This window comes from Zootoca vivipara, chromosome 12 (assembly GCF_963506605.1).
Source record: "Zootoca vivipara chromosome 12, rZooViv1.1, whole genome shotgun sequence".
NCBI classification, from domain to species: domain Eukaryota; kingdom Metazoa; phylum Chordata; class Lepidosauria; order Squamata; family Lacertidae; genus Zootoca; species Zootoca vivipara.
This window is the reverse complement of record NC_083287.1, coordinates 39,496,001-39,515,049: the sequence shown is the minus strand read 5'-3', so window position 1 is coordinate 39,515,049 and position 19,049 is coordinate 39,496,001. Positions and strand designations below refer to the sequence as shown.

At 45.1% G+C, this 19,049-nt stretch overlaps 1 protein-coding gene across 1 annotated transcript in view; it reads right to left on the bottom strand.

The window, feature by feature from the left end:
• Positions 1-3,098, bottom strand: part of WAC (WW domain containing adaptor with coiled-coil) — a 52,053-nt gene extending 48,955 nt beyond the window's left edge. Inside the window, exons 1-3 of the mRNA XM_035128897.2 lie at positions 2,624-3,098; positions 2,442-2,478; positions 435-630 (exon numbers count right to left, since the gene is read on the bottom strand). Coding sequence (XP_034984788.1) covers positions 435-630; positions 2,442-2,478; positions 2,624-2,664 — 274 coding nt within the window. The 5' untranslated portion in view covers positions 2,665-3,098. The remainder of the gene's footprint in view (positions 1-434; positions 631-2,441; positions 2,479-2,623) is intronic.
• Positions 3,099-19,049: the final 15,951 nt, after the last annotated feature.

Genomic DNA, 19,049 nt, shown 5'->3' with positions numbered 1-19,049 from the left:
TTTAAGCTTGAGTAAGGGTATCTGAAGCCAGATACCTCCAGTACAGGGCCAGTACTGTATCCATTACACTACACTGTCTCTCTTGTAAACTGTACTTATAGGGAAGAACAAATTTTATATCAGGCACATGAAGGCCTGCCTTCCAAAAGACACAGTATCATTTCCTTCAAACACCACCATGCTAGATTGCACTGGATGGCAGTTTCTACAAAAAGCCCAGGTTTATGAAGCCGTCCTGACTAGCCAACAAAAGCAGCCAGGTTTCCCTAAAGCCCCCTAACACAGGGATACAGAACCTGTGGCAGTGTTGTGAATGAACTGAAATAATGGTGAGGTAAATTCTTCACCTCAATTAATGTGCTTTTGTTTTGGTGCAAGTTTTATTTCAATTACTAGCAGTATATTGAATACAAATCAGTTAAAGTTTAACTCACCACCATCCCTTTCTCTAACTCTGTGAGTATGCATGCTTTTAGCTTTACTGTGTCCAGTGTTGTCACCATACTTGTTTTCAGGGCTATCAGATCTCCGCAACATTTTATTTGGTGGTGAAGGGTCTGTGGTGTCTCGCATCTTGTCATGCCGGTGATCACCACCACTGGGGTGACTCTTTGATGAGTATTTAAGAGCCTGAAAGAAATAACAAGTACAGATTTCTGAAGCTGTGTTTTGAAATATCTTTTTAAAAAACAGTTTGCCATGCAGCATGGAAAAGCTGCTGTCCAAAATAAATCAAACCTAGAAATCCTCTTAAATCATGGAACTAGTTTCACAATTGTCTAGATCGGGCATCCCCAAACTTTGGCCCTCCAGATGTTTTGGCCTACAACTCCCATGATCCCTAGCTAACAGGACCAGTGGTCGGGGAAGATGGGAACTGTAGTCCAAAACATCTGGAGGGCCGAAGTTTGGGGATGCCTGGTCTAGATGATAACTAGTGCTATGTCATTTTACAAACTTAATAGCAAGTAATACTGGGTTTCTCAACCCCAATTCCAATTTATTACAAACATTCTATTTCCAAAATTGGGATTTATTCAGAGTAGTACAATTAACACATGGTGCCAATCTTCAACCAAGTCAAGCTTCTTTTTGGTGTTCTACATCATAACTATGTATATTCCATTGTGTTTAATGGGAGACTATTCTCAAATAAGTCTTAAGTACCACCTTGGCTGAAACACGTTCGACTATGCATACTGCCCAATAGAATTATTTCATTTGCAGGATGCAGGATGTTTTTATTTACTTACTAAATGGAAAATACCTTTTACCATATACAGGTGACAATGAAAAATGTTTGAGGGATTTGATACCAGCTTCAATAAGACATCTTCTCCATTTCCCCCCTTAAAAATATATCCCGCACAATCTAAACAAATAGTCAATGTTAACCAGTGGTACTACTCATCTATGAACTGAGATTGTTACGCACTTTAAAGAGCGGTGAGATTTCTGGCAAAAGAATCAAAGGCTTTGATAGATTTTGTAGTAGTATGAGTGGAATATGCAGCTTTGTAGCATCCACACCGCCTTGTGTTATACTAAACACAACAGGGCCTTGTCCATTACCTCTCTCCATCTGCCCCTTTTCACAAGGCTGTGTGATAAATGTTTACATTAGATGTGCTGTCACTAACTGCAGCCTCCAGTTATCAAAACTGCATTTTTTCATCTGATCACTCAGGTCTATAAGTGTAGTGGTCAAATAACCCACTGTAAATGACCCTATTTACACCTCCAGCCCTCCCGATCCTTTTAACACTGGGGGGATGACAAAGGGAAAGCCTCAAATGTTTCTCACACAGACACAGCTTCACACCGGCCATTTCCCAAATTTCTTCAGGGGTACCTTCAACATGGTCCCAATTTAAAGTTTCCTCAGTTGACAGAAATGGTTTGAGGAACTAGAATTCCCTTCGGGCTTTACTACAAGCCCAAGGCCTAGAACCTATCCCGGCTCCTATTTCGTCTCCTACGGAAGGGAAGAGGATCAGCGGCACTCGGGAAGCCCTTTCGGACTCGGGTTCCAGCCGCTTACCGCCATCCCATGGGTTTCGCTCGGCGGAAAAGAAAAAAAAAACAGAAAAAACAATGCCTCCCTCCGCCTCCTGCGGCCCGCATCGGGCCTAGGCCTCTGCTTCCTTGACCCACCGCCAAGCGCCTATCGCCGCCTCAGCTCGCGCTCAAGCCCTCGCGGTCGCGGGGGCAAGAGAGAGCAAGAGCCAGAGTCGCCGCCGCTCCCGCCCCCTTCCCCCCTCCCGGCCCGCCGCGCGCGGAGTATAGCGAAGGGAAGCGGTTGGCTCCCCTCCCCCGCGGCCTGCAGCGGCGGCCGAGGCCTGCGCTCGAGTAGTTTCGCTCGCCCTCCCACACTCCAGTTACTGCCGCCGCCGCCGGGGCCTATCGGTGTGTGGGGCTGCGGCGGGCGAAGAAGTCGGTACCTGGTAGGGCTGCGAGTCCCCCTTGCGGTCGTGACAGCTGGAAAGAGAGGAGAAAAAGACGTTACGTTAGTGAGCGACCGTTACTGGCCGTTGGTATTGAGGGTGGGGGGGGGAGGAAAAAGAGAGAGAGAAGATAGAGAGTAAGACGGGAAGAGGGCGGAACGAGAAAGGGGGTTATTTACCCATCATTGAGTCTTTGCTTATTCCTCGCATACATTACCATCAATGCCCGGCCTGTGTGTGAGAGACTGAGGGGACCAGGAGGGCGCGGCCGGGCCACGGGCGCCGCCGAGGGGGGAGGGGGAGGCAGCGCTCCGACCGGGGACAGGGAAGAGGAGGAGGAGGGGGAGGGAGGGAGGAGGAGGCGGAGGAGGGGCGGCTCAGGCAGCTCGGCTGTGAGGGGAAGCAGCGCTCACGGGCCCATCTCCTCCTCTCCGCACCAGCGAGAAGGAGAGGCGCCCCCGCAGGACGGACACACACGCGCAGCGGAGCGCGGGAGGCACAAGGCGGCGGTGTCCCCTCCGCTGCTGCCACTGGCCGCCTTCGCTCGCTCGCTCGCTCGCCCTCCGCCGCCGCCAACACCTCCTCCTCCCTCCCTTCAGCTACAGCTCCAGCTCCCAACACTACCGCCGTCCGACTACATCCGGGAAACTCGGACGACGACGCCTTCGCTTAACGTCGGCTGATATCGGCTCTTTCCGCCAAAGCTCCTCCCATTCCATCCAGTCCTTTTTTCTTTTTTGAACCCACCCTCTTTCTTAAGTCTATGCCCCGCCTCCTCAGTTCTGGATGCTAAGGCGCTTTCCTTCGGGAAACATCGGTCATTTCCGTCAGGCTCCGACAAACCCTCACCAGGGTTTGGTTTTTTTAGCCTCCCTTCTTCGCTCTCTGTTCGGTCGCTGCGGTTTCGGAAAACATCGGTAGTCTCCGTGCAGCCTGCAGCCCTCGCATTCGGGCGGCACCGGCTTTCTCCGTCACGGATCGCTATCTTCACTTCGACTATTTCCGCAAGGGGAAGGAGAAACGCCGCCACAATCGGCTATTTCCGTAGCTCCCCCCTCCCCTCCTTAATCCTCCGAGAATGAGCTCCGGAAATACACTCTTAAAGTGGTGGATAAATTCAAGCTAGGTGGCTTGGAGTTTTTCGTTCCTGTTTCAGCTGAACGACGTTCTCTGCTGGGATTACAGAAACGCGTTTTGTTCCATTCCGGACGAAGCCGAAGTTACCGGAGTTATTTAGTGGGCGTTACCAGAGGTGAGGATGGAAAACTAGAAAAATGTAGCAAATGTAGCTATGAATGCGACTTTCGTAGAATTATAGAGTTGGAAGAAACCCGAGGGTCATCTAGTCCAAGCCCCTGTAATTTTAAACAAAACGTCACCAGAACCATTTCTGCACTGTGTGTAGATTGTAGTTTGAGTCTCCAAGAAAAGCCTTCTGGGGTGAGAAGACGAAAACGTCCTATTTGCATGCCTATCCAGGAGTAAAACGAGTTTAGTTCAGTTATGCGTGTTCCCAGGTAGACAATAGGCGCGATCCCATCCCGCTTGCCTGAGAGTGAGCGCCTATGGACCTGAATGGGATTTTTACTCCAAGCTCCATCGAGCTGAAGCGGGGCATATATTTCCGAACGAGCCTTTGTAGAAGCTACGGTCCCGTGCTGGCTTATTGAGCAAGAGATCGCCACAAGGGCATCTTTCCTTCCAAACAACTTAGCGCCGCGCGTCCCGCGCAAAGCTTGGCTTGGGCGGGGCTGATGCCGCATTGACCTGCCGGGGCGTTTGCTTGCGAGAGGGGAAGAGGTAAGGGCCGCCGTGGCCTCAATGTTCGCAGTGCGCAGCCGCGGAGATGCTCGTTTCCCTTCCTGCGTGGTACCCGCGCCGAGGTGCCCAGTGGCTACTGCGGGCTCCGCCCCCTCCCGGCCCCTCATTCCGAGCGATCCGCGGCAGGAAGGAGGGTGACAACGGAGCTATTCTGGGAGGCACGTGGGCGGCCGCTGGTCTATTCTCGGTCCGGGGGGAAAACAGTTGCCCGCAGCGCGGAGGCGAAGGAAAGAGGGCGGGTGGCCGGGGAGGCTTGGTGCTTCCGCTTGCCTTTCTTTTGCGGCTTTAGCGGAAGGTTTTGTGGGGAGAGAGAATAAAGGCAGTCAGCGCGAAGCTTTATTTCCCCTTAATGCAGGCATGTCAAACCTGCGGCCCTCCAGATGTTTTGGCCTACAACTCCCATGATCCCTAGCTAGCAGGACCAGTGGTTGGGGAAGATGGGAATTGTAGTCCAAAACATCTGGAGGGCCGCAGGTTTGACCTGCCTGCCTTAATGGATGTGCAGGAAAGAGTAGGGATGTTCTCCCTCAAGCTCACATGAAAAGCTGCGCTTTCCAAAGCCAAACTTACTACTGCGCAGGCGCCTGTGCTGGAGGATCCCACTAGCAACAAAATCAAAGTAGTAGAGTCTCTGTTTGCAGGCTGAGATTGGATAAGTTTGGGGACTACTCTCTTGTGGGTTGAAGGTGAGACGCCTGAGCCCTTCAGACAGAAAAGTTCTAGTAGCTGGTCTATTTCTCACTCCCCTCCTTTCAATCCCATGGTCAGAATCCTAAGGCAGCCGTTCCGGAAATTGTGGGAGAAAAGTGCCCTGGAGACTTGCTGTATTACCCTAAGTATATTTATTTAGGAGTTAAGCAGTGCCGAGCTTCTGCTAGTACAGGTAGCCTTAATGCTGCATTACCTGCTATTACCAGCAAACGAACAAGTTAAGCAGGCACTGTAGAGGTAAGGAAGCAAATGCTTGGGCAGGCTTGGATTCTTCTCAGCACCCTCAAACCCTGCAAATCTCCCCAGAAACCTTACTTAAACTGCAGTAAATCAATCCTGGATAGTCTGGTGCACATGCTGCCAGTGTAGTTACTGTTCTAAGCCATCCTATAGCTAGAGAGCACCTTAATGGCCGTATCCTAGGACAAAGGGAGGAGGATACTTATTAACAACAATAATAAAGCAGCATGAGAACCTTGTGAGAGAAGCAGGGAAGGCATGGGGAGATTAAACTTTCCTCCAATTCTTTCCCCTATTCTGTTCTTCCTCAGTGCTCCTCTCCCATGCCTATCAAGGCACATGCATTCATATAATTTCACTCCTGCATCATTCATACATGGAACTGTGCATCTACACATTCTCTTGCACACAGCACTTAAGTGCACACATTATAGAGCTGTCTCAAAATAGCAGCAGCTTCATAACGTCTTGGAAAAGACCATTGGCCACTTGCATGTCAGAGTGGAAGAAGTTAAAGTAATGGCAAAATAGGATCCTTGGAAAGTTACTCAAATGGTTTCCTTAATCACATTTTCTACAATTGCTATTGACGTTTCCATTATGTATGTGCTGGTTTTACAGTGTTGCTCAAAAGCACTTAACAATTTTTCTTTCTCTCCTCCTTTTAAATTATAAAATGCAGGCAGGCAGTGGTGAGATCAGCTGGTGGGAGCAGGGATCATTTCCTTCTCTGAAGGGTGGAGCCAGCAGGATGACTCATCAGGGGGCTGTTCTGCAAGGCTATAATAACGAACTTGTGAAACATATAGAAGACTTGTACCTGCAAAGAGAAGAAGTGAGCAAGCAGATCAGGGAAGTGGAAGAGGAAAAGAATAGGATCCAGGATAAAATCGAGACACTGACAAAACAACTGGATTGTGTGTGTGAGAACTTAGCACAGAAAAATGCTGCACAGAAGAAACTTAACGAAGTTATTGCTGAAGCATCGTTGACTTATGATAAGATCTTGGAAAGCTCTAGGATGCTGCTGAACGTTTTGAAAGCCGAAACGGGGAATTTAGACAAAATGATAATGCCGAATAGAAATGTGACTGGGGATATACAAACACTTGGGCTCCAACAAACACAGCATTAGGCTTGGTGAAAAGTTATATACAATAAATGTCAGTCTTTGATCTTGTATTGGTGGGTTTATTAATGTTTTTATTATGTATCAATTGTTACTTTTTATAAAGAATATCATGGAAGCAATAAACAATTGAAAATCAAGTTCTTTAAAACTTAACTGCTTATCCTAAGATTTTTTTAGATGCTGCAAGGACTACATGCTAGTGCCAACTGACACATGATCCAAGGAGCCTAGCAGCTGCTGGATCAGTGAGCAGAGTACTTGGGATTCAGCATACCACTGGCTGTGTTTAAAGCAACAGCGCAGCTTCTACTATTTTTAGAACGGAAAGGAAAGAATTGGTTTGTAAAACATTTGTGGTTCCAGTAATGCGTCTGAGGGCGATGTGGGCAGGATTTAGGACATAACACTTGGGTAAATCCTGCAGGGCTTGTCCACTTTTTTGTTGCAAGCTTTTACTGTGTCCCTTCACAACTGTAGTACACCAGCAACAATTCCTTCCAAAGGAGCTCCTTGGAAGATGAGGACAAGTCTCTCGGCCAGTGGGTTCTGGGGTCCCAGTCTCAAGTCATTTCAAGCTGTTGGATTACATTACCCCTGAGTGACCAAACTCACCTGTGATCTATGCAAAGTACCGAGCCATCACCTGTGTTGAGGTACAGTATAAGCCGATGACAAAGTGTTACATCAGCAGCTCCGAAGACAACAATGCCCCTCCTTGTGAAAAAAACAAAATCTTTGCAAAAGAGAGAGAGAGAAGATGACAATTTTAGAGGCAACAGTTGTCCTCTAACAAAAATGTATATTGTTTGTGTACAATACAATTCACGTCTGTCAGAGGGTCGTCGTGGTTTTAGATAGGGTTGCTTCGACTTAAATGAATTTTTCTGTTTCCAATGCATTCCTATGGGAAATCGCGTTTCCAATGGCGCTTTTCGACTTACGAATTTTTCGACCTACGAAGGTGCTTTCGGAACGGATTAAATTTGTAAGTCGAGGCACCACTGTATTGAGAAAAGGAATGCTGGATATAAATTAAATCTTAAAATCAGTACATGGAAAAATGCTCATGGAGGCTGCTTTGCACATCATTTGTTTTCTAGGATGTGCACTGAAATCTCAAAACTGAATACCTGTTGATCATGTTTTTGAAGCCTTCAATTCCACAGAATTTTAATATATATATATATATATATATATATATATATATATATATATACTTAAACCAACCAATGAAAAAGTTCCTTCCCCCCAAAAAAAAACCTGATTATGCATAGATACCACACACACACACACACACACACACACACACACACACATATATAACTCTAACTTTTCATAACCTATTGCAAAAAATAAACTAAGAACCAGCTTAATTTGTAATTCACACTTGCATGTATTATTGGGAAGGCCACCTTGTAAAACACGGAGCGGTGGAGGGCAGGGGTGATGCAGGTAAGGAGACTGAAATGTCCTCAGATCAGCATATGACAGAGTAAGGGACTTCTGGCTGACGGCTCTGAAAAAACAGAACCCGCTGACAGCAACCATTCTTAAGTCATTCTCGAGGTCCTAACAACTGCAGGAAAAGCTGCTCTCTCTCTAATTATATACATAGTATTCCAGCATGCCAAATTGCTGCTGTCTGTTATGCCTCCAAAATATTGGTAGTTGTGGGCAGCAGCTGTATAGAGAGCTGCTGTCTAAATTTCCATTTTCCCTATTAGTTGAAGCTTCCTTTTCTGCCTTTGAGGATGATATCTAATTCTAGCAAAATTGCACTTGTGATTATTGACGTGCCTGACAACAGTCACGACAGGCAGTCAGGTTGTGCTGCATCCAGAGCAGTGACCAGTGGAGGAATGACCGCTGGGAGGAGTGCAGAGGAAAGAAATGCCATGGTGCACCTGCAGCAGCAAAACCAGACACCTTCACCTGTCCCACCTACAATAAAGCATGTGTCTCCCATATCTGCGTCTATAGCTTCAGGCGCTGTAAGTGCTTATAAAGTGCTTAAATAATAATAAAAAGATTTTATATATGTAAGTTATATAGGTTGTTATATTGTGAATCACTTTGGGATGCCTTATGGGAAATAAATAAGTTTTAAATAATAACAATAAATAATATGTGCTCTGCTAGCCTGCTGTGGAGCACGAAGTCCTGTTGCCAGTGTTGACACAAGAGTCAACTCTCTTCTCTCAACGTCTGGAAAAGGGAGAGCGCCACCTTCCCCTTTGCCTCAGGCAGCAAAATATATTGGTCCGGCACTTTTTGCAGAGAAGCGCCTCTTGAAGGATGGTGACTAAGTATGCAGCCACTAGATTAACTCAAGGTATATTTTGATTTAATAAGGCACATTTTACCAGTCACTTCAAAACTTTTTGATTGATTGCACCGATCAAATCAAGCAGTTAGGTAACGTTTGGTTTTATTTTCCACTTCCAACTCTGCTTACAAGGAAGTGCCAATGGCGCATAATCTTGAAGGCTGTGATGTCAATTTGAAAACATTTGGTCGGGAAGGGTTTTAGGATAAAATTAAGCCTCCTAAGCCCTTGGGTCTTCTATCTGTCAGTTTCACTCATATCATCTTCCCAAACTAATGTGATAATTCCAGTGATTATTTGCAAGAAAGTAGGGGGTTCCAGCTGCCTGAGCCAAATTTGTCTGCACCATAAATACGCTCTCAGAATCCGCTGCCTACATAAATAAGTCTGTGGAATAAAGTGTACTTACATCACTCCTAAGCATCCTGCTGCTCTCTTAAGAAAGCCTTGCAAGACTCAGTTAATTTATCAAGCTAAATGAGGTCATGTTAAGAGTTGCAGCACATGATTACAGCAGCTGCTGAGTCTCCCTCGCTGAATGGAGAGGGAAGCCTCTGGCCAACTGTTGTCTTCTCACTCCCAAGAAGACACTTTAGAGAGGGCTCTGCATACTTCTCTCCCGTCAAAGCCCTCTTCATTGCTAAGCTTAACAGCGTGAGCCTAGACTTGCTTCCTCGGATGTTAGTCCCACGGTAGCTTGCCCCCAGTTAAGCGTGCACAAAATTGCAGTCCAATTCAGTCACTTCCATTAGACCAGGGTTGGGGAACTTGGGGGCTGCCAGATACTGTTGAAATACAATACCCAGCCAGCATGGGCAATGGTCAGGGATTATGGGAGTTGTAGTCCAAGAGCATCTCAAAGACCACTGTGAACTACAGTGAGTCTCTTTCTACAATAAATAGCTATATTTTATTTTATTTTTATTTTACTTTTAAAAGAAATTTGGGGCATTGTGTGTTGCATTAAGCTCTGTATCAGCCATTTTCCTATATTCACTCATTAAAAACTACTGCAGCTGCAAGGGTGGAGTAGGGCAAGTAAGGTAGATACTGGGCCATTTGCAATTCCAGATTATTTTCCAGGATCATTTTCAGAAAAGGTATGTGGGTCCGTTTTAACAGTACTGTAAGCCACTTCCCTGGTCCCTATTATTTCTCCCTTGTTCTTTGTGAGTTTGTTGGTGAATTTCTGAAGTGAATAGTTCGGGCTCTCCCAAACATTACAGAGCTGATTACAACCACTCTGGTATGATGAACTCTGCACATGAACAGAGAGTATTCCTTCACATTTTCAGGACTGAGTCATGCATGGCAAATATTTTCTGGTGTGCTCTGTTGTGTCCTGACTCAAATGAAACAATCATGTTTCCCCCTATTAGCTGGAATACTCTGTTCTTTGAATTTAGAGGAAAACAATGTTTTGGATAATGAATACAGTACTTAGATTTTTGGGGAAAGGAAAACTGCATGCAACTGAAAGAAAGCCTTTGTTGCATTTAAAAGTTTTTTGTGTTCAGGTTTTTGGGGGGCAATGGATGCATAGATGTAAATTTTGAAAACTTATGCTGTGTGTCATGGCTTAAATTCTAAATATGAGGTATGGAGTCAATCTTGTCTGGAAATCATACTTGGGCCTCTTACATTGGAGCTGTTTCTCTGTCAATAGATGTGGAGAGAACAATTGGGGAGTGGAGTTTAGAGAGGAGGAGACAATGACACTCTGCACATGTGCAATGACACACTTTCCTAAATAAGTGCTGTGCAATTTCTGTTGAGATGAAAACTGCAACCCTATGAAATCAAAATGTTATCAGCTGCCACTGCCCAGCCCTGAGCTAAGGTGTGGGTGCTCTGGAGCAGTAGGGCACAGATATATGTATTCCATCCTTAGAAGAAAGGCTTGCAAGGTGACAAATGGCATTCTTATTTATAATGGATCTGTGCAATCTATATAAACAGATATGGAAACAATTCCAGTTTATGAAACCAGTATGTGTAGATAACATACACCCTGGGCTCCACAGAATCTGAGATGCCAAAAGAAATGATCACAAATCCAGAGTACAAAGCAGAAAAACATGGGTTTAGAAACTATATTTTATTGAACTAGAATCATCCTGAAACCCAAAGCAGATGTGCAGCATGATTAACGATCTGCCTGACATGATGGAGAGATTAGGAATAAGATAGATGTTGGAAAAGGAGACGATAATCAGAAGAGAAAACCCAGAGAGGTTGAAGAATTTTTGCGACTGAAGAATTCCAGAAGAGAGAGTTCTCTTTTTTTGCATTGGTTAAGTGTTTTGCATATATCACAAAATAGAAAACTGTGTCAGTAAAATAACAGAAGTAGAGCATAAACTAACAGATACCGTATGTTCTGCAAACAGTGTATTCTGTAATTATGGGGAGCAAGCATTGCTACTTTAAAAATGGGGGCACTGATGGTTAAAGGCAAGAGGAGCACTGCTCAGATCTGATCCTGAAGATAAACAGTTCACATAGAGAAGAGAAAATGCAATGGAATATTTTCTTATTTATGCATTTTGTTTGCTATCCTTTTTATTTCAACAAGTATGACACAATTCACAATTATTATTATTATTAATAATAATAATTTATGTCCCGCCTCTCAATCATGGAGATTCCCAAGGGTACTGCAGAATGTCAATATATGAAACCAAAACACTTCAGCAAATAAATAATCAATCAATCCAAATGCAGAGCGGCAGCAGAATCAGGTCATGTTAAAAGCTGAACGGGGGGCGGGGGGGCGGGAAAGGGAAGCATCTCGAACTGCTCTTTCCCAAAGATCTGTGGAGAGAGACCTGGCAAATGTGCTTTCATTTAATTTTGAACATTCAGTCTTTGGACTTTTTTCACACATTCCCCCCATGCAGTAAAATACATAGGCTGGATCTAAGACACTTCAAAGAAGCGCTTCAGTTAAACATGTTGTAAATTTAAACAGGGAAAACAAGTAGAGAAAAACAGGGCTCCACAGCACCATCTGGTGGCAAAATGTTATATCGCATATACAACGCATATAAATCACTTTTTCTTTATCAGTTTAGCTGAGTCCATCGTTGCTTGCCACTCATTTATTGCAGGAGAGATTAAGGCATTATCTCCCAATGTAGCTCTTCTGCAGCATGTTCACATGCTTGTTTCAGCTAAGGGCACCTGCTATTGTTTGCAGGTGCGGAAGTGGTTTTTTGTCATCTGGGCCCAGGCATTGAACCAGTGAGCTCCTTTCAAAAAGAAGCAAAGCCACTCTCTTCCCCTTGAAATGCCCTGCTGCTTCAGGAAATGCTTCCTAAGAGTATGTTAATAGTGCTGTTAGGAACCCTATGCTGCCCTGCTTAATGGCTTGGCCGCTGCAATGAGTGCTGGTTAATGGGCAATAATTAACCAATAAAGGCTTGCGGCTTGCAGCAAGAGAACAGAAATGGCTGCCTAGGCCTGTTCGCAGGCGCACTCAAGGATAGGCAGCTGAACAAAGCAGTCACACCATATTGGACATTACTCATCCCTGGTCATTGGCCAGGCTTGCAAGGACTGAGGGGACTTGCAGTTCAGCAACAGCAGGAGGCCCAAGGTTCCCCACGCTCTTTCCCGTGGAATCATCAACCAGACGCAGGTTAATGTGAGAAACACACCCACTACCGACGGCTTGTCATTCACACACGTTCCCTGAAACGCAGGACTGTTGCATGCCGAAGAGCGTCCTAGGCTGCAGGGTGTCTTGCATTCCACGCTGAAAATATAAATCATGCAGGAAGTCACTGATGCTTGGATTTCAAAGGGAGGACACGGTCTAGGTATGGCGCCTATGGCCCATCAGTTTTAGGCAGGGCGATGGGAGTTGTAGTCCAGCAAGCATCCGGAGGGCACCGCATTGGCTATCCCAGTTCACTCAGTCAAATTAATACCCTGAGCTCAAAATAGAGGGAAGGAAACCTGCCAGGGATATTTTCCCCCTCGTGTTTAACTTCCATTTACAGTATTCTAAATTTACTCCTGAATCACTAGGTAGCGCCATTGATACACTGGTACACTAAGTACGTAAAATTGAATCTGTGGGATTATTCTGGATTTAGAGATTGCCACAGCACTGGGATTTTGCTCCTTTTGTCTCTTGTGGAAGAAATTTGTCCTGCATTTATCCCGCAAGTTTTGAGCTGTAGTAGTGGTGTCGTGGGCTTTGAAGACGTTCAAACTCAGGACGAAAGGGAGAAAAATGATAAGAGGAAGGCACGCTTGGCAAACCCTCGCCATGGTCAACTCCCTCCCATAAATCTATGTCCCCACTGTGGAAAGATGTGTGGGTCCAGAATTGGCCTCCACAGTCACTTACGGACTCACTGTTAAAACCATGTTTAATGGAAGGCAACCTTACTCGGCTACAAGTGATAGAAGAAGAAGAAGAAGAAGAAGAAGAAGAAGAAGAAGAAGAAGAAGAAGAAGAAGAAGAAGAAGAAGAAGAAGAAGAAGAAGAAGAAGAAGAGGAGGAGGAGGAGGAGGAGGAGGAGGAGGAGGAGGAGGAGGAGGAGGAGGAGGAGGAGGAGGAGGAGGAGGAATTCAGAGGAGTTTTGTTGGACTCATACGGTAGTAGTCCAAGCACATCTGAAGGCACAACATTGACTTGTGTAAATAATGCCACAGAGAGTATAATGAATAGGCCAAGTTGAGCTGAACTCACAGCATGTATTGTGGGTAATGTTGACTTATGAGAAGTCCTATTTTTATTGTCTTTAACCCCGAACCAATTGTGATGTTGACAAGGCAGCACCATCTAGGTTTTCTAACGCCTCGCTTCATCCTGGAAGATCCTTGTGATGTGGGGCAAACAAGCATGTGATATATACAGCTGAGGATTCCACCCCTCCATGCTTCACCCATACCAAAATGGTATTGGAAAAATAAACTGATCACCTGAAAAAGCCATCATGCAAGCTATTCAAGGAGGAGAACTGGAGGTAGCTGACACCCTGATATTCTTCACCTGCACATTCAATATGAAGATACTGCAATCCTGAGACTCTAACTTGAAAAATAGCTTTCATGTAGCATTATTTGGAAAGGTCAGGCTTTTGGGGACTAAGGTGTCCTAAAAGAGACAGAAAAGTAGAGCTGGAAGGAGGAGAGGCAATTAACCAGACATAGGCAAACTCGGCCCTCCAGATGTTTTGGGACTACAACTCCCATCATCCCTGACCACTGGTCCTGTTAGGTAGGAATGATGGGAGTTGCAGTCTCAAAACATCTGGAGGGCCAAGTTTGCCTATGCCTGCAATTAACGTTGTTGTAAGATGGGAGTCAAATATATCTGGCATGAGGCAGAAGTTTTAATGCTCAGCAGAGCTGGAGGGATTTGCAAGGGGACAACGAGTCTCTTGTCTCTGCTGACAGAAACCAGACTTGTGGCTTACCATGGGCTGCTGCACATGCTGTCGCTCCCTTATTTGCACTTGCGCTGCATGTGGCTTTGGGTCCCCCTCTGTGGGCTGCTCCCTTTAAAAGATCTAATAAGCTGCACATGAGCTAATGAGGTTTCTCTCTTCGATTAACACACAATCATCTTCATTTCCTACTGGCACGCAGCAGCAAAGCCTCCTAGCAAAAGTTGCCTGCATTTACCCGTCTCTCAGCAGTAATTGCTTATATTTGCAGCAACTTAGGGCCAAACGAGGCTGGATGGAAAATGTGCACATGCTAAACATGCGTGTGTGCCATTCACATGAGGCAGTGGAATGTATTTTTACCTAAAATGGAGCGTGCTGGAAAGGGGGGTAAATCCAGCCTCTCCCTCGCCTTATGCCATTGTACTCTGTAGATTTAGGCACTTTTCTCCTCTTCTGGTATTGGAGTTAGGGCCAGGCATAGGCAAACTCGGCCCTCCAGATGTTTTGAGACTACAATTCCCATCATCCCTGACCACTGGTCCTGTTAGCTAAGGATGGTGGGAGTTGTAGACCCAAAACATCTGGCAGGCCGAGTTTGCCTATGCCTGCCCTGACATGATACAAATTGGCTTACTTAGGACACTCTTAGCCTAAGAGAGTTAGGCTGTGGCTTGGGCGGGGGGGGGGGGGGAGAGAACTGCTTAACAGCTAGGGAGTGCAACAAGCTAAAGTGTGGGAGGGCATGCTCCATTTGGTGTAAACAGCTGAAAGTGGTTTGAAAAAGGGAGCATGAGTTGTTGGGTGTACACGAGGGTTAAGGAAGAGATTTCGTCCAGTTTGCATTTAAAGGCAAGCCTACCCAATTGCATTTTCCTAAATGATGTAAGAATCGGACCGCAGACGTCCTTTGAAATTTTCACTTCTCTGATTATAGCAATATATAAAGGTAAAGGTAAAGGGACCCCTGACCATTAGGTCCAGTCGTGACTGACTCTGGGGTTGCGCGCTCATCTCGCATTATTGGCCGAGGGAGCCAGCGTATAGCTTCCAGGTCATGTGGCCAGCATGACAAAGCCGCTTCTGGCAAACCAGAGCAGCACATGGAAACACCGTTTACCTTTCCGCTGTAGTGGTTCCTATTTATCTACTTGCATTTTGATGTGCTTTCGAACTGCTAGGTTGGCAGGAGCTGGGACCAAGCAACGGGAGCTCACCCCGTCACAGGGATTCGAACCGCCGACCTTCTGATCAGCAAGCCCTAGGCTCAGTGGTTTAACCACAGCGCCACCTGGGTCCCTCATAGCAATATATGCAGCTCTCCAAACAAGTAATGCGTACAAAAATGCATATACCAAGGGGAAGTCTGGGTAAAAATGTGTATATTCGTGAAAATAACATACAAAAATGCATTTCATTAGGGTACGCATTGCAAGAATTGCATCCTGACATGTATTTATTAGGATAAATTTTGCACTGGAATGCTTATGAAGTTTCATAACGACTTTTTTTAAAAAAGGAAAATCAAACTGGTGTGGACATGTGGAGAACTGAACCTAAGATGGGAAAAATAAGAAACAGAGAGAACCCGAAATTTGCAGCTTCTCCTAATAATCATTTAAAAGATGGGATAGGTCTTAATCACCTTTAATTGCAAGAAACTCCCACAGAGCTCAAGAGTCTTCCTGGCAAGTATTCTTAGGTGAGTACTTCACTCTCTCCTCCTCCTCCTCCATCATCCCCAATTTGCAGCTTTTTGTTTGTTTGTTTTTTGATGCCTTTGATGGGAAGGGTGCAAAGTAAAGGATGGACACAAATATTCACGTGCCACTTCAAACAATAATAGTGAGCATCTTCCCCTTCCCCTGGTGAATTCACAAGGGGAACGGCAAGAATAATGGCTGTTCTATAACGCTAGTATACCTGGGCATCTGGTGGACCACTGTGAGAACAGGATGTTGGACTAGATGGGCCATTGACTTGATCCAGCAGGGCTCTCCTTGTGTTCTTAAGCTGCCTCGTTGGGCCCGGCCTATGATTGAAGAACCTGCTGTGGATTGCAACCTCTATCCCAGAGCTCACTTTCCCTCTCTTTTCTGTCAAGGCCTATGCTTCTCTCCCAAAGAGATGTAGATTAGGGCCAGATGTTGGGTGAAAGGTTATAGGATCAAATATCAAAGCACCCTGTTTCTCTAACCTGGCAGAGTGAAAACAGGAGGCGCACATCAAATTTATGACTGGCCTCCTCCTTTGCGCGAAGAGACAGACCCGCTTGAATTCCAGCACTTGGGTGCGGACACATGCTGGCTTTTGTTTCACTTGGGTAGACGGCTTGGCCTTGGCCTCTTTGACCTCCGATTCTGAACAATGGCTGTCAAATGATTAATCACAATTGCATTCCCAAAGCATTTTGGAGGCCTGACCTCTTCGGTCAGGGATGGAGCCGCGCTCCATCTTTCCTTCTGCATTCCACAAATCAAAGCCAGATTTGCTTCTCTTTCCCCCTCCCCACTCACTGTTGGTATCATCTGTTGGTCTGTTGCCTACATAACATATTTTCCCTCCTACAGAATGTTAAGAAACACTGGTTTAAACAAAGTCTGGAGACGAGGAATAGGTGGTTAAAGACAAAATGGTATTATAGAACCATATGGGGAGAAGCTGTACTTCAGACATAGAGCACATGTCTTATATGCAGAAGGGCCTGATGGTGGAGGATGGTCCATGAGGATGAATGGGGTGCTGCCCCACCAATCTCAGTCTGCCCTCAACCAGTCCCCACCTGGCTGCCCTTCCGAGGTACATTCAGAGGTGGGGAATATTGCATTGCTTTTCCTGATTATAATGCTAGCACCTGCCTTCCCCTTCTCCCTTTCTCAGCAGCTTGGAGTCAATTTAAATTTCCCAGAATGCCTCACAACTGAGCACAATTCCATGTCATTGTAGGGAATTCAAATGGCGGCTCTCCCCAAGCAGAGTTCTGCTGCTCAGTGTGCCTAGCAGGGCCCATTGACATAAGGGAGTGTCATTTTTCTGGGTGTCTTTTCAGAGCTTGGACTGGCCCTGATATGTATGTTTGCAAACACATATTTGTCACATTCACACTTTAATTTCAAGGGTACCTTTAAAACAGTGTCATGTAATAAAAATGGTGGCTCCATCCCTTTTTTCCTCTCCTTTTATACACAGAGTTTGTAGCTTGTGGAACTCATTTTGTTCTTTACAGAAATATATTTTCAGTAGGGTTGCCATGCATCTTGATTCTCCGGGACATTACTGGGATATCAAAGGAGGAACTGACATCTGAGGGCAATTTCTGAAAGACAACGCTTTTTGTTTTTAAAAAAGGCTCAACAACTTGGGGAGCGTGTCTCCTGGTTTTTATTTTTCCAAATATGGCAACCCTATTTTCAACCCACCTTTCCAGTATAAAAGCTCTCGAGGCACCCTACAAAATCAGTGAAATCCTGTTAAATAGCAAAAGCAGTTCTGCCATGATGTCATGAGAGCCAAATTGCTGGACCAACATGGGAACAGTCTGTGGTGCCTTCCTAACTGAAAACCTCTTTCAGGTTATTTATAACCCACAATTAAGAACATAGTGAGGTTTTAGGCATATCATCCTTAATGGTTAGATCTTTCCCCCTGCTCAGATCTGCTTGTCAGATCTGTCCCCTTACCAGCTCTGCTCTTTTGCATCTTAATTGACAGAGCCAGCAGAAGAAAGTTTTATCTTTTAAATCAGGACATTTGGGGAGCAGCAAGCCTCTGGGTTAAATCTGATCAGACTATGCAGATAATTTCTTGTTCACTGCAACATGTTGTTTTCTGTAGTGAAACATGCCCATTTACAGTAAACAGAACAATGTCTGCAGTAAATTAGGTTGTGCAATTGGAAGTACAGATGGAATTGTTTGTGTTTTCCCTTCCTAAAAGGTCTGGATTTTCCATAGTGAAAGTAGAGACTTTTAACTGCTGGGTTTATTTTGAGAAATTCATTCATCAACCACCATTGCTAATTTGAAGAAAAGAAGTGATTGGTTTTTACAGTAGTTCTTTTGCAATCAAGCCAGGAGAGTAAGCACTCCATTTAGCAATATGTTTTGACAGCCTCCTGCATTTAATTTTACAATTTTGGAATTTGCGATTGAATCTGTAGAAAACGAGGAGGAGGAGGGGGAGAGGAGGAGGAGGAGGAGGAGGAGGAGAAGAAGAAGAAGAAGAAGAAGAAGAAGAAGAAGAAGAAGAAGAAGAAGAAGAAGAAGAAGAAGAAGAACTAAGACTCTTCTTTTCTGAAGTGTAAAGAATCCCTTTTTATCCCGCTATCTTTGTTGCAAAGAGTCTCTCATGCTGTCCCAAGCCTGTGTGGTGGTGTGTGGCACTTTGTTTATTTTAAATTGTACAGTCATGTTCAGAGAGAGTATACTTCAGAGTTTTACAGGCTCAGGGCAACAGCAGCAAAAGCAGTCCATCACCTTGATGCCTTGCTTGCATAAAGGTGCCATCAAGCAGGATTTGAGGGCAGATGTCTGGGCAACTGAAGTAATACAGTGGTACCTCAGGTTAAGTACTTAATTGGTTCTGGAAGTCCGTACTTAACCTGAAGCGTACTTAACCTGAAGCAAACTTTCCCATTGAAAGTAATGGAAACTGGATTAATCTGTTCCAGACGATGAAAACCACCCCCTAAAACAGCAATTTAACACGAATTTTACTGTCTAACGAGACCATTGATCCATAAAATGAAGGCAATAATCAATGTACTGTACTATAAAATAAATAAGACAGTATTGTAGATGAAATAAATTAACATTTACAGTGGTACCTCGGGTTAAGTACTTAATTGGTTCCGGGGTGCCATTCACACCCCGAAAAGTATTTAACCCGAGCAGCGATAGCGCGCATGCATGAAGCGCCGATAGAGTGCTTCTGCGCATGCGTGAAGCCCGCAGATCGCTTCTGCGCATGCACGC